Here is a 16,325-nt window from a genome sequence, read left to right on the forward strand (position 1 = left end):
ATACACCAAGTAAACACAATGTACAACACCAAGATGCCTAAACATATTGATGATTATAGTATATATAAATAAATGGTATATCTATATATTAAAGTTGAATGTCGGTGGCATTTACAAGTTTGATCCTTGCTTTTGATTTTTATACTTTGATCATTTTAGTTTTGTTTGTTTTTTTTCTTAGAAATGCATGAAGTCTTGTTCCTTTCTAAAAAGAGCCATACTCCTTGTAATTATATTAGAACAATATTGTTATTATTTTTGATGTTTTTTTCTTAATTACTAACGATATGAAATGATGGGTCATATATAAGTTGCTTTTTTATCATATTGTTCTTACACTAGTAAAGGTAAATAAAGAATAGATACTCGCACCAAATGCAACTTCTTCAAGTACTTGTATAACGTTGAATCCGTAATTTTTGATGTAGAAGCATTGCGATGTATACAATAATGAATTTTACAGGGTACATATCATAGCAAAACCAATCAACAACTTTCTTTATTCATGTTCGTCACAATTACATAATGCATTTAAACAATCAACTTATTACATTTGAAAATCAATCAAATAATAAAAGCAATGATGTGTAAGCGGAAGAAACAATACAAGGAATTAGAAGAAAATAAAAACAAGTATAAGGACATAAGTTATTTTTGGCAAACAAATTAACTTTTGACGAACAAATTAAATTAAATTAAATGAACAAATCTTCTAACACTTTGGCATATCTTTTGGTGGAGGCAAGATTTTCTCGTTAGCACCTTTCCCGTTTCTTACAATGAATACCATCTCCATCCCCCAACTTACGTGACGCTCGAAATGACAATGCATGAACCATACTCCTGAAAACATAAAGTGAAGTATACCAGATTAAAATGTATGATTTTATCAATAAGAATCGAGATTACATGCATGGCATGGAAACAGGCTGCTTGCTTACCAGGATTATTTGCTCTGAATCTGATGGCTGTCCAGCCGTTTTGAGGAACAGCAATGGTCTGTTGAAGCGGAGGGTCAACAAGATTATAGTTCAAAGGATCTCGTTGTCGATCGAAGTTTCCAAATCCAGACCCAACAACATAGAAACTGTATCCATGCAAATGCATGGGGTGATCTATCCCTGAGACCACGTTTGTTCCTTGGAAAACAAGCTCCACCGTGTCATTATACTTTAGGATTTTAACCTCTGTCCCATTCTTCGGAGTCTGTAGCGAAGTACTCAAATTCGCTGCTGTGTAGTCGAAGACGAATGGGGGATTGTCAGGAAAGTCGTCACCATAAACACCGTTCACTCCGCGGTAGTAAGCTCCAAGAATGGAAGTCCTGGGAGCATCAAAGGTGATATTGTTTATGCTTGCAGCGAACCTGCTGGTACCTCTTGGTCCCGCACATGTAGTGTTACTAGCGCAAGGTATCGAGTTAATAGAGAGGGTGTATAACAACTTCCTTGTAATGGTCATCGGCACGTCAATAGGATGATCATTGCTTGCCAAACTTCGTAAGCTGCTTGTGAAGTTAGCAGATGCGTTTCGGTCATTGAAAGCAGGAAGAGGAGGGAGAACAGGTGAGTTAGGAGATGGGGTGTATTTTCCATTGTATTCGATGATGGCCGTGGTGGTGGAGTTATCGAATAGGCTGCGAGGATTGCTGCTATAGAACTTTGCTGCCATATAGTAGCGATTGCGAGGTTGGTTCGCCACTAACAAGACGTCTATGGTTTGCCCGGGAGATATTGCCAGATAGTTGGTTTTCAGTGGCTTTGTGTAGGCACCATCAGTTCCTACGACGACAAGCTCATGGTCCGCAATTGCAAAGAACATGATGTTGTTCATGGCCGCATTCACCATTCGGAGCATGTAAGTCTTTCCCTTATCTACATATACTTTGGTTGTGTATGGACGAGAGCAGTTGTAGCAATCGCCTGGTTGACCATTGATTGTTAGAGCATCAGAGGGAACCGGATCACCTCCTCTACGCATGAAGTCTTCCATCACTGCCTGTATATCATTTTTCCACCAGTCACCTAATAAAGAACATAAATGGAAACTTAGAACACACAATTTATTCATGATGTGGAAAGTAGTTAGCAAGGGCAAAATAGTTTAAGCACCTAAGATGACTGGAACCTCCGCATGGGGCTTAGGAAATGGGAAAGTAGTTCCAATCTTGGGTGAGACGACTAGTAAACCATGCACAGTGGCTCGAGACCAGTCGCTGTGTGCATGCCACCATAATGTGCCTTCCTCATCGGAGAGGATAACCTTCTGGCTAAAACGAGTTCCAGGTTGAATCGGGCATTGAGTGATAAACTCAGGCCCGTCGGACCATGGATATCTTGGTAGTTTCACTCCATGCCTGCAGGTAATCAATTAGATATACACAAGTTTTTCATTTCAATACAATATAGCAATTAACCATCTAACTTTTTGAGTAAATATATATATTTACGTACCAATGAATTGTGATATTTTGGGTTGCTTGGTTGATAACATCAACAATAAGGGTGTCTCCTCTGTGAGCAGAAATAGTTGGACCAGGGTATTGTCCATTAACTGTCAAGATGTTCTTGCTGCTGCATAGCCTTGTGTAGTTACTTTCTTGAACCTGCAAATTAAAACAAAAACATACGTTTTTTCAACCCTCCATTCCATAATTAATTAGAATGCAACTCCTTAATATAAAAAACCATATAAATAATACGTACCACGAACTTATATCTAACCACAGCTGCTTCTGATTGCAGCAAACCTAGAAGAAGCACCAAGAGCCCTAAAACAAGAACATGTGTGTTCATGTCAGTCTTCATATATATATGATCGATGAAACTTAATAAGGTATATCTATCTTCTGGTACTATATATGCCTCAATGTTGTTTAGTTGTATTTTAATTAATGTGTTCTTGAATGGATGGGTGCAACATAATATATATAGCAGCTGGTTAAAAAGCTGGCTTATGGTGGCTGGTCATCAAAAACATACCAAAAATAACTCGTTTTGTTTACTGTACCTGCATGCAAATCGATTTGGACCCAGTACCCCATTATTGAATATTCCAACATTTTATTCTTTTGACTCTACACCGTTTGACATTTCTCAAGTTAAATTACATATATTCAAGCTTTTCAAAATTCCACCACTATACTCTTGTAGCTTTCTTTAGATTGTCATTTTCCTCTTTTCAATCCAGGGAACATTCGCTACGTACACTTGTTTCGTTCTATAATTTCTTATACATGTATCTTATTCGGTCAATATATGGAAAGCATAATTCCTAGATTATAATAATATATTCAAATGGTGTTACTTTATTAGGATATATCCTTCTATATTTTCTCTCTATTGTTTATCAAAAATTTGAGGAGGTTTTATTATTTAACCGTTTTGATTAGTTGGTGAAATTTGTAGGTTATTGGGTTGATGCCATTTAGCAACCATTATTTTGTTTTTGTTTTTGTTTTTTTTTTGTCTATATATAATTCTTAAAGTCATGTGTACAAGCGTCTATTCTATATAAATATTTATGTTTCCTTTCTTTGGACTATTTCTAAAGATCAAAATGTTCCCTTAGAGTATTACTATAAGTACAACATAACCCTTGTAGTTTATTTTTAGTTTTAATAAATCCTATACTTTATAAATTTATTAGTAGTATTATTATTTTATAAATTCAAATCTGATTGACTTGCGAGTTAACATGCCTCAACGCACATGCATTGTTCAACGTTTTTACATCTAATTTTTTTTCGGTTTGTCGGTAACGGCGCAACGGGCTTCACTTTTTTACATAAGATTTCAAGTATTGTTAACGTCTTTGCTATAACACGTGTAAATTCTTTTTCATTTTATGTTTTGGTATAAATTTTACTGTTCAACGTTTTTACATTTATTTTTTATTCTCTCACCGCAACACGCGGGTCCTAACTACTAGTTATTTATTAAAAAGAGTTAAATGTCATTTTAGTCCCTATGGTTTGAGCTATTTTGTCAGTTTAGTTCAAAGGTTTCATTTTATTTCTGTGGGCTCAAAAAGATTTCACCGTTGTCATTTTAGTCTACTGGGTTAAATTCATCCATTTTTTCTGTTAACGAGAAGGGCAATTCGGTCATTTTACATGTAACTTTGTTAACTAGAATGACAATCCAGCCATATAAAATGACCGAATTATCCTTCTCATTAACAGAAAAATGGATGAAGTTAACCCAGTAGAGTAAAATGACAACGGTGAAACCTTTTTAGACACACAAGCAAAAAATAAAACATTTGGATTAAACTATTAAAATAGGTCAAACAATAGGAACTAAAATTACATTTAACTCTATTAAAAAATTAAAAATATCATGCATGCTTATGAATTAATAATATTAAGTTATTTCATACTTTATATTTTTACGGTAAACACATCCCTAGTAAAATCTTTGTAAAACTACTTAATGGTTATTTTGTAGGACGGGAACATGTGTTAGTTTGATGAGTATAAGACTATCTCTAATGCATCCATTGGAGGGATGTTCTAACATTCTCTTAGGTTAGATGTCCTTGCACAAGGGCATGGGTTTGCCTCGGTTCATGCGATGAGGTGGGCCCAAAGTAAAAGAAGAAATATTTTATTTAAATATTGTGTGTAATGGATAGGTGATGATGTGGAAATTAAGAAGGGTAAGGATATTTGTATGGTTGGAAATGAAATTGAGATTTTAAGAATTTGTAAGGATATTATGTGGTAGATGATGTGGCAGCTAAAGACGTCTAAGGATGCGTTTAGGATTGGAGATAGTCTAAGCACCTAGTCTATCATTTGTCAACAGATAAATCCATTCCTAGTTACAACATAGGTATATGCAAATAGATCATTATTGCTTTTTATTATATACAGGGAATGATAACTCATGAAAGGATCCTTTAAAACATTATGAAATGAACCACCATACTAACGGATAGACCGTCAGTCAAGTTGGCTCGCTATTTTTCAATGGCCATATAATTTCTAACAACCCGACATTAACATTTCGAGTCATGTTGTGTAACATAATTTAGTACACTCAAACAAAAAAAAAAACTAACTTGGGCTTAACGTACACTATTAATGTTTAAGTATTACAATCAAATAAACGGTTTCTTTATTGGGCTAAAAGGTTATATAGTCTTCCTTGGGTTATTAGGGTTACAAATTAATTTTTCTGTATTTTAACGTTTTGGACTTAAAGTATTATAATAAGTACGAAAGTGATCAACATATATAAGAAACCCAAATGAAACCAAAATTAAAAATTTTCTTTTGTTTACCACCAATAACTACCAAACATAAATAAAAATATTACGAAAATGTTGTGACACACTTGAACGCCTCTCATTGGCGCAAGGCTAGCAACGACATAAATTATGTGGCGAGTTTGGTTGGAGGTGCGTAACGTCGGTTCGATTTACTTATGGAAGCTTAGCTTAACCATGATCAATAACTAAGCTTCAATTATGGAAGATTGCTTAATTAACCATAACTATAACTGATAGTTGATTAAACTTGGGTGGGTTAACCGTAGGTTATGGATCGGTTTCAGTTAAGTTCGGTTAGTTATCGAATGTATTTTTTTTTATTTTGCTTTGTTTAAGCTGAAAATGGTTCTGTTATGGTGCTCCAAGCACGTTATGCAAGTTCCTAGCTAGAAAATCACAATAATACAGTTCGGTTCGGTTCAATTTCGGTTAAAGTGGTTAACGAAGACACATTTACTGTAACAATAACCGAATGCTCGGTTAATTAGATTCACTTAAACATAACCGACCGATTTTGACGGTTATAGTTAATTTTGACTAATTTTTTCAGTTAATGGTTTGGTTTCAGTTATGTTTCGGTTTCCCTCGCCCCTAAGTTTGAACATTAGTTAGTCTTTTCTTTGTTTAGTTTTACTTTTTCAGCATGACGGTCTTATGACGTACTCTTATGCGTTCCCAAAAGACAAAGACAACGAATTACCAAGGTAAAGCTAATGGTTTCTAACTCCCTCATTTCACATGACACTCAAAATGACAGTGCAACATCGTTATTCCAAAAAATGAAGTACCAAACTTAGACATGCATGAACCATATATTTAGTAAGGTGATAAATATATTAATAAATAGTAATAAAAGTAGAGATTATATCGAGAGACGTCTCTAAGAATTCATGTACCCTGTTCGAGTTTGAAAAATGTGTCTTTCCGTAATGTTCTATTATTATTTAAAAAAATAAAATTAGTATTGAGCTAATAAATCTAATGCAAGTGAGCTAAATTATAAACCATAAAAAATGATTTGTAAATGGGTCTATATTGGAATTGGTATGTGTTTACTATTTAAAAAAAATAACATATATATATTGGATTTTTTTAAAATCGCGTGCCCCTCGAAATTACGGGCCTTGTGCCGAGGTCCTCCCCGCAAACCATCAAAGCCGCCCCTGATTATATGCAAGGAAATGGACTTACTAGGGTTATTTGCTCTGAATATGATGGTTGTCTGATCGCTTTAAGGAACAACAATGTTTATTTGAAATGGTAGGCGGACAAGATTTTAACTCATGGATCTGGTTGGTTGGCAATCGAAGATTTGAAATCCACACCCGACAACAGAGACCTTTATCGATGCAAATGAATGGGATGATCTATCCCTTAAACCACATTTGTCCCTTGAAAAATATAACAACCCTCCTAAAATATTTATAAAATCCATATACGCCCTAAAATACATCCAGTATACGAAAAGTGGACACCAAATACTTTATTTTAATAAAACTTAAATAAAAATAAGATTTAAGGATCTCTGGCGGGGCGCGACAGACCCCCTTTGGTCCGTCGCGGGGCGCGAGCGAGTGACGGGTGGCGAAACCCTAGCCCGCCACGTGGCATAACATTCGTCGAACCTACCCCCACGACTGATCAAACCTAAACCCTACTACACCTAGCTCGCGGGGCGCGAAAGCCCCTTGTGTCTCTTTCGCGGGGCGCGAGAAAGGGTCGATCAGACCCTATAAATAGAGGGCATCGGCATTCAACTCGAATTCGCTCACAATCGATTCTCTTTCTCAAAATTCTGAATATTAGAATTAATATCGGGTATTGTACCCTCCCTAATTAGCGAAGCTCTTCCTCGTTGTAAGTAATATAACCCCTGGTTACGTATTAGATACGCTGCCCGATTGATCTAGTGCTCCGTAATGCATGTCGAGGCTCTGCCTGACTCAGTCGTTGGAGTTCTGTCTCGGGGATGGTATATGTCACACCCCAACCGATGGCGGAATTATCGGGGCGCGGCACTAGGCGAATCAGATTGCTCAAGAGAATCCATAACAACTATTTTGCGATAATTATTCATTACATTTGTCATCCCATACTAACAAACAATACATTCACATAAGTTGTTACAGATTTCTTGTCCTTTCGAACAATTCAAATCCGTCAACCTAGAATTTAGGTGGGTTTCTAGACTTCCTAGCTTGATTTGATGTAGGCTTCGACTAATCCTGCAACATACGTTAAAATAATGTCAATACAAAAGTATTGGCGAGTATACAGGTTTGATATGTAATAGAATAACAGGTTAAAAGTGCTGCGAATTTCCATATGCATAAACGTAATACACGATATATATACTCACAAAACTGATACTACCAGCTAAGTCCTCGATACTCGACTCTTCGATGGCATAACTAGACCCCGTCGGGCGCAATAGTACTATACTAGTTTGGGTGGGACGTCACGAGTATAAGTCCTAGCATACATGCAACTAGCATCACATATATCTATGCAAACAGTTATTCGCAAGTGATAGATTAACAATTTGAATCATTCGTTTGATAAGTTCGATTTATAAGGAACGTATGTTACACCCAAAATTCGATAAAAGGGGGTCAAGTATACTCACAGTGCGTATTCGGTTGGATTGACGGGATGGTGCCTGAGAATGTCCTGATTTCAGACTAATTACATAAGTATTGGATTACGCGTTAAACGGTATCGAATTACGTGAAATTGGACGAAAAGTTGGATTGAGTTGGCCCATTCGGATGGACCGCTCGATCGGCCGGGCTGCTCGATCGAGTGGGCCGTTCGATCGAGTGGCACACTGGGTTGGTCAACGATTGATAAGCGATAGCGAATGACGCGATTTTGATTCGACTAGTTGCGATTTCGATTTGTTCCACACAAACCTACATGGCATGTTTCCACGAGAGTTGCTAATATAGAAAACACCACGTTTCCCATGTTAGTTTTGTCCCGTGAAGCGATGTCATGTACCCTAATTCTACACAACTGCGATGAATTTCAAGCGATAACCGAATATCGATAGGCAATAGACCCTGATAGATGATAAGCGATGATCGTTGCGTTGTGAACGATGTGCGATTCGATTGAGTTGAATACACCACAAACAGTAACCATTGCTAGCCCGCATCGCCTCTTCCCACGAAAGCCTGCTAATATGGTTAAAACACCACCATGTTTCGACCTTATTAGTTTTGTCTCGTGAGGCGAGGTCATGCCTGCTAAGATAACACAGATAACACGAGTATCGATGAGTGATAGCGACACGCGATGAGAGTATCGAGTCGATGAAATAGGCGCGAAATGCGTTAAAGCGAAAAGCGATGAGTGATTTTCGGTACTCGTCTAGCGATCCGTAATAAGCGATCCACACCCGGCGGTAGAAGTTCGCACAATAGCTTAATAACCAGCGTTTGAGATTGCGAGATAACACACGATGCGTTTGCGATTTCGAGCCACATATCGAGTGATTTTGATTGCGAGATAGATCTAGCAAAACTGCGATTGAGTTACGATGTAGACTTACGACCAGTCTTGCGTTGCTCCAATTGCTCTTCGGGATGAACTTACCCAAGTCCATCGATGTGGCAATTGTGTTGCGTACGCAGACTTACGAGAAGTCTCGCAGTGATGCGATTTTAGTTTTGTTACGCCTTGGGATTGATTTGTATTGTGTCGAAAATAACTATTATAATATAATAGGTCTAATAACGTCCAACTCCACATGGCACTTTGTTCACGAAGCTCCGGTAGTATGGTAAAGCACACCTTGCGTTACCCCTACTACTTATGCCCCGTGCCTTGGTGTCACGCTTTGTTGACATGGCCAAGACCCTTGATCATGCTTTTAAACGTTATGACACCATTAGAACTTCACTACGATCTCCGTGCACTGACCAAGGTAATCCCGTGTGCACCCGCGATTAGTTGTTCCTTGCACGTCTATCGTACTTCATTCTAAGAGTGTTGTAAGGGTAAGATACGTTACATAGTACATAGTGCTAGCGTTTAGACGGTGCTCGAGTATAAGAGAAACAGAGTCCACATGCGACGATAGATGAAATAAGCTCCACACATAAAAGAAAACGATAGCGATAAGTCGTATTATTACAACAATCATTAGAAGCAAAATAACGTTGCTGTGGAGAACACTAGCGGAGACTGCGGTTGTTGTTGACTTCCTTCAGAGTTGTGGTCCTGCGCGGCAGTGCTGTGTACGATGACCATACCAGTTGCAATTTGTGCAATAGCGACAATTTGCTTCTGGCGGGTGATGATACGTGCACGTGAAACACAGGGGATGGGGCCCATTGTAAGCACGTCTCGGTTGAACTAGGACTGATTGGAGAGGTTCGGGTTGCGGCAGTCCAGTTGTTGAAGAGTCTGGGCTCACGGTCTTTCGTTTGCGGCTAGGTTGCGCTTCCTGAGATGATGCAGTGTCGTTGTCGGATTCGCCTGATGATTTGACAGAGACATTGTTGGAGCGATCCTTAGAGGAATCTTCAGAAGAGTAGTCGGATGATTCCTCGTCCGATTCGCCAGAGGAATCGTCGGATGAGTTGATGATGATTGCTTGATAAGCTTGTTTGATAGGCTTCTTGGAGAAGAACCCGTCCAAGACTCGTTTGTTGTTGATCTCTGCGGCTAAACGGTAGGCTTCTTCAATGGTAGCAGGTCTTGCAGCTTCTACAAAATCGCCCACACTCTCAGGTAAGCCGCGGAGGTACTTCGCGATGGCTTTCCTTGGAGTGTCAACTTGACTTGGGCAGATAGCACTAAGCTGCTTGAACCTTGCTGTATAGCCAGCATTGTCACCTTCGGTTTGCTTAATTTCCCAAAATTCGTTTTCTAGCTTCTGGACTTCGTGAGGGGGACAATATTCTTCCTTCATGAGTTCCTTCAGCTCGTCCCAAGAAAGGGCGTAAGCTGCGGAGATCCCACGTTTGTTGCGTTTGACGGTCCACCAGTCGAGTGCTCGTGATTGAAATACCCCGGTAGCACAAGTAGTACGGAAACTATCGGGACACCCACTTTGTCGAAGGGTGACTTCGATAGAATCGAACCACTGGAACAGTTGGGTCACACCTCCTTCACCCGTGAATTCCATCGGGTCACAGGCTTTGAAGTGTTTGTAGAGGAAGGTAGTTTGCGGCTCTTCCGTTTTAGAGTCCTTCGCGGCTCGAGCGTTGCTGAGAGAGTGCACTTGAGCGACAATTTGAGGAATGAGCTTGACCACTTCCTTGGTCACAGTCGAGGCAATCCTCTTATCGGCGCTTCGTCTGGCTCTTCTCCTAGCTATTCGTTTCGAGGTAGAGTTGTTGGAAGGCATCTAGACAGAGAGAGATTTGGAATGAGATTCGATCATAATGATTTCGAGTTTACGATGCGATTGAGCGCGGTCGAAACTTGTAACGTGCAATATAAATAGACTTCATATAGGAGCCACATAGGAGACACGAACTTCCTAGATTTTCACACAATGTCTTGATTGTACTTAGGTATAGATAGTTGTAGTTCATACTTACACACTCATATATTACGGTTTAGAATGCGCGAGGACGCGTTAAGAGAGGGATTGCGAGAGAAATCGGACAATTGGACATTAGTTTTGTTGCGATCATTCGGTCTTTATTTTGGATTGCGATGGCTGTGCGAGTTGTGCGCTTTGTAAAACAGGGAGCGAAAATTGATAATCGCAATTAAACACATAAAACGTAACTGAGTTCATCAAATCGTAAAATCCGGTGAGTTGTAGGCTTATTAAGTTACTCGGAGTGCCTCGTGTGTTTAGGCGTCGACTACCCAAGGTAACCCAATCACACCCAACAAGTTCGTGCACACGCGTTGACTCTGGGGGTTTATGCTTCCACTGGGATGCAGCTCATGGCATTCATCCTCCAAGTCATCGCGAGGCTCGAGTCATTGTGATGGTCGAGTCCTTGGTGCGAGTTTTTTTAGAAATCTTTTAGGGAGTGGAACGGTTTATTAAGGTACGGGTTTCACCCCTGACTTAACGGTTTCGTTCCCAATTTGTGGTTACACTCATCGAATGAATCCGAGAGCTCCACTAGAAGTTCGAAAGGGAGGCTTTCGTCGAGGTATGGATGTCACTCCTGACTCAACGAAAGATTCTCGTGCTAGAAAAATGCGCTGAGTGAGCAATCCTGTCGAGAGTTACTGGTTTTCACACCTGGTCTCGACTGGATTGCTCGGTTGTGAGATGCGAGTATTTTCGAAAACATGTGTATTATGTCTGCCTTAGGAAAGGCTAGTAGTATTCCAGCCTTAGGAAAGGCTTCTCCGTGTGAAGTTGTAGTATGCGGGGTTCACACAAAGTCATAGTTTTTGCAATTTCGATCAGAACCGTCAGGTAGGCGCAATACAAACCCTACTGGGTTCGTACGAGGCAGCCTGTGGGTGCTTAGACTATAGACTAGGTCATTCTCTAAGACGTCGACCTGAACTAGGTCGAGTCTTGCCTAATTCCCTATAGTTATGGCTCTGATACCAATCTGTCACACCCCAACCGATGGCGGAATCATCGGGGCGCGGCACTAGGCGAATCAGATTGCTCAAGAGAATCTATAACAACTATTTTGCGATAATTATTCATTACATTTGTCATCCCGTACTAACAAACAGTACATTCACATAAGTTATTACAGATTTCTTGTCCTCTCGAACAATTCAAATCCGTCAACCTAGAATTTAGGTGGGTTTCTAGACTTCCTAGCTTGATTTGATGTAGACTTCGACTAATCCTGCAACATACGTTAAAATAATGTCAATACAAAAGTATTGGCGAGTATACAGGTTTGATATGTAATAGAATAATAGGTTAAAAGTTCTGCGAATTTCCATATGCATAAACGTAATACACGACATATATACTCACAAAACTGATACTACCAGCTAAGTCCTCGATGCTCGACTCTTCGATGGTATAACTAGACCCCGTCGGGCGCAATAGTACTATACTAGTTTGGGTGGGACGTCACGAGTATAAGTCCTAGCATACATGCAACTAGCATCACGTATATCTATTCAAACAGTTATTCGCAAGTGATAGATTAACAATTTGAATCATTCGTTTGATAAGTTCGATTTATAAGGAACGTATGTTACACCCAAAATTCGATAAAAGGGGGTCAAGTATACTCACAGTGCGTATTCGGTTGGATTGACGGGATGGTGCCTGAGAATGTCCTGATTTCAGACTAATTGCATAAGTATTGGATTACGCGTTAAACGGTATCGAATTACGTGAAATTGGACGAAAAGTTGGATTGAGCTGGCCCATTCGGATGGACCGCTCGATCGGCCGGGCTGCTCGATCGAGTGGGCCGTTCGATCGGCTGGTCCAGCCGATCGGCTGGGCCGCTCGATCGACTGGGCCGCTCGATCGGCCAGCCTGTCCAGCTGTTTTCGATGATTTTCGAGTGTTCTTCGGTGTTTTTGGTCGAGACGTTGTTGTGACACGTTGAACAACTGAAATTCCATCAATTCCGACCTGTTCCATCGGCCGGGAATCACCCCGTTCCATCAGAACTGGCCGTTCTTGGCGGTTTTTCCGTGTTTAACCCGAAATTGGTCGCCTCTTCGGTAGGAATCAGATCCCTGACCAACACGACACTAAGAATGAGTAGAAGGTCGGTCTAAGCTCTGTTTCTACCATTTTTGTGTATAGATCAGATATGAAAACCTTGATTATCCTTATGGAATTTCTTAGATCTGAGTTGTTCTTAGTGGAATGAGGCCAACATTTGAAGTTCATAAGAACTTTGTGATGACATCACTCTAAACATCTCAAATCCATGGCTTCTTGATTAGAAAACATGGATTTGGACGAGATTCATGAAGAATCGCATGGAAACCATTCGGATCTGAGTTGTTCTTCATGGGATGACATCACCTTTGAAGAACTCCATGGTGACATCACCCTAGAACACTCCGAATCCGTTGATTTCACGGTTAAAAGTCAGATTCTGAAAGATAGAAAGATGAAGGATTGCATATAGATCGAAGTAGTACAAGATTTGAGTTAAAAACTTACAAGAGTCGCGAGAAATCAGAAGATTAAGGGGCTGGAATGTCTTGGTCGAGTGGCAGCAGCAACAACAAGTGCTTGGAGGGTGAAGAGGGGTATTTATAGGCAAGGAAGGAGGAAAAAGGGGAAAAAGGTGGCCTGGATCGGATGGCCCAACCGATCGGCTGGCCTGTCCGATCGGACGGCCCAGCCGATCGGCTGGCCCGTTCAATTGGATGGTCCAGCCGGATGGCTGTTCTGTCCGATCGGCCGGCCCAGCCGATCGGCTGGCCCGTTCGATCGGGCGGCCCAGCCGATCGGCTGGCCCGTCCGATCGACTGGCCTAGCCGTTTGGCTGGCCCGTCCGTACGGAAGCCCTTGATCCTTGTTTTTGGTGCGATTTCGACAGTTTGAGCCATAATTTCATATATTTACATAATTATTTAATTATTTATTATAATTAATCACAAAAGGGTCGTATATACATATCTATATATCCAATATTCAGTGTGATGATCGAGTTACGCGTGCCTTCGAGTGCGTTCTTCGATGTGATGTGCCACAATGATTATCGGGGCACTACTTGCTCGTGTTGCCGTCATCGACATGATGGCTGGAGACATGGTACTCACCCGATAGTCTTTGTTAGCGTTGTTTGTTTACGTTTTTGACACCTCACGGTTATCGAGGAGGGTAGATTAAGCCCTCGCTCAACATCATCGTGAGTGTTATAATTTATGAAAATAGGCTTGTAATAGCGATAGAATATGCGTAATTATTCGATTATACTTCGATTTAGCGACATATCTGATATAGTTACATTATGATCTGAATCTCTGGTGCTAGGCGTAACGAGTGTATCGATAGTAACAACGCACGAAAATGCGGGTTGTTACAGTATAACTAATGTAAAATTTGGGTTATTATACTAACGCGTGTGCATTGTTTAATTTATTAGATTATAACCAGGAAGTCACAAGGGAAATACCTAAAATAGCACAGTGAGTGATTCCTCTTTTCACAAAGTGCTTTTACAAAACCTCAATTGTTTTAATTTATATTTAACAGTGATCGAGTATTTGTAATTCTACAATTATCGTCGGTATGTTGGGGTTTTGTATACAAAATTTGTTACTACACTATGAGTAGTAACATTACCACCAGTCAGGATTGACAGTACCGTGGGTTGTAATTAAAGTAGATGTAAACAAATGTAATTGCTGGATTGCCCTCAATGCTGTAAAATGATAAAACCTGTTTTGATTAAACTGGAATTCACTCGCCAGTATTTCTTGCTGATAAAATGTTTTTAAACGCGTTTCAGGTAACAAAATGTGAAAGCCAATTAGAAGCCAACTGGACAACACTGAAGGCTTATAAAAGTTACCTAAATAAAGAAGAAGTTTTATTTCAATAAATTAGGGTTTAACCCTATAAACATGTTTGATCAATAGGGACTAATTTCAGACACAGAAGTGTTCTGCTGACACCAAAATCTTATCCATTATGTTATGAAATAATCTATGGGATTACGTGCATATCTATTATTTGACAATTTGTTAGTTTACAGTATGAGTGATCAAGGACCATCGGACGCCTATCGTCAACTGTCTAGTTCTCCTAAGAATGAAGGAACTTCTTCCCAGCCTACCCCCTCGGGGTATTCAGCTGACACAGAATAGGAGATTTTCATATTTAAGGCACAATCCAAAGAACCATTCCCTACCAAAAAGAGAGGATGGTTCAGTCGGGGAGCACACGAGCGTAGGAAAAGAATGAGGAAGTTGCAGCAGCAACGGGCCTTAGTAGCAGCAAATAGAGAAATGAATGCCCAAACTCAAGATATACTCAATAGGAGATTAGCTAACTTTCACATATCAGCTATGTGACACCTGTGCCTCTGCGACCATCAAACACCAAATTGATGAAATATTGTGTTTCATACTTGGGATTTGTATAAATATGTGTATCATGTGCACATATCAATTCTTGTTCGGTTTCGAGCTTTAAATCGCTTTCTTGAAGGTTATACGCGATCTGATGCGTAAATATAACCAGTTTAATGCAACAAACACTCCGGAAAAGTGACAGCTTAACATACCTTAAATAACCTTTACATAACTTAGAAATAAGTTTTGGATGGTTTGGTATGCCGAAATCAGGTTTATTCGATCACAGAGACTAATTTCGACAAACTGCGAAAGTATGCCGACTTGTACTGTGAAGAACATTCCGGAACTTGATCATAAGTTAAATATGCCCTAAATATCCTTTACATATCTTAGAAATAGGCTTTGAGGTGTTTGGTGCGCAAAAATAAACTTTCTTGATCAATAGGGACTAAAAGCGTCAAAAAGTGCATAAGTTTGCATTTTCGCTCATATCTTACGTTCTGAATATATCCGGACACCCAAAAATTTATGTAATCATTAAAATATTTTATTTTAGTGATTGGCATGATAAAATTCCATTCGTCGCGTAATTTGGATCGTTTTTTCGCGTCCATTCGTGTTTCGTCGTAATTAACCGAACAACGCAACCGTACGACCATACGCCGGCATCCGAGATATTTTTTAGCACATTTCATGTTCCCTATACCATAACTTCATTTTAGAGCCTTGAAATGGGGTTAACGGGGCTTAAACGTGCCGAAAACTGACTTTTTAACATGCAGGGACCATTTTTGACATTTCTGGAAACTCAGTTCAGATTCATTGAATCTGGTCCATTTTTGTAGTTTTGATGGGTTTTAATGGCTGATTTTGGATGCTATGGGCTGTTATTTGATGGTTTTTAACATTCCCATGGTTTTGAAAACCATGTGCCCACATGGAGGGCTTAGATCGAAGCACGGTTTTCGATAAACGATCTTAACAGTTGTCCGAATCCTATATATACCCAACCCCATTCGTTTGCAACTCACTTGATCTGATTGAATTCTCTAAGTTGAAGCTCAAATGCTTCATACCTGAGAATTTATAGATCATATCTTCCCAGC

The 16,325-nt window shown here is 39.7% G+C and overlaps 1 protein-coding gene across 1 annotated transcript; it reads right to left on the minus strand.

The window, feature by feature from the left end:
* Positions 1-484: 484 nt before the first annotated feature.
* On the minus strand, positions 485-2,878 carry LOC110918002 (laccase-14). The gene is made up of 5 exons (XM_022162405.2): positions 2,706-2,878; positions 2,454-2,605; positions 2,112-2,356; positions 942-2,024; positions 485-843 (listed from the first exon to the last, which is right to left on the minus strand). The coding sequence occupies exons 1-5, from the start codon at positions 2,805-2,807 to the stop codon at positions 713-715; spliced, it is 1,713 nt and encodes a 570-aa protein (XP_022018097.1). The 5' UTR covers positions 2,808-2,878; the 3' UTR covers positions 485-712.
* Positions 2,879-16,325: the final 13,447 nt, after the last annotated feature.

Source organism: Helianthus annuus, chromosome 2 (assembly GCF_002127325.2).
Source record: "Helianthus annuus cultivar XRQ/B chromosome 2, HanXRQr2.0-SUNRISE, whole genome shotgun sequence".
NCBI classification, from domain to species: Eukaryota; Viridiplantae; Streptophyta; class Magnoliopsida; order Asterales; family Asteraceae; genus Helianthus; species Helianthus annuus.

Bases quoted from the DNA above. Each gene is read 5' to 3' on its own strand.
- LOC110918002 (XM_022162405.2), bottom strand. From the start codon at position 2,807: ATGAAGACTGACATGAACACACATGTTCTTGTTTTAGGGCTCTTGGTG. The intron at 2,357-2,453 runs GTACGTAAATAT...GATTACCTGCAG, and splicing joins CAAAATATCACAATTCATTG to GCATGGAGTGAAACTACCAA. The intron at 844-941 runs GTAAGCAAGCAG...TTATGTTTTCAG, and splicing joins ATTCAGAGCAAATAATCCTG to GAGTATGGTTCATGCATTGT.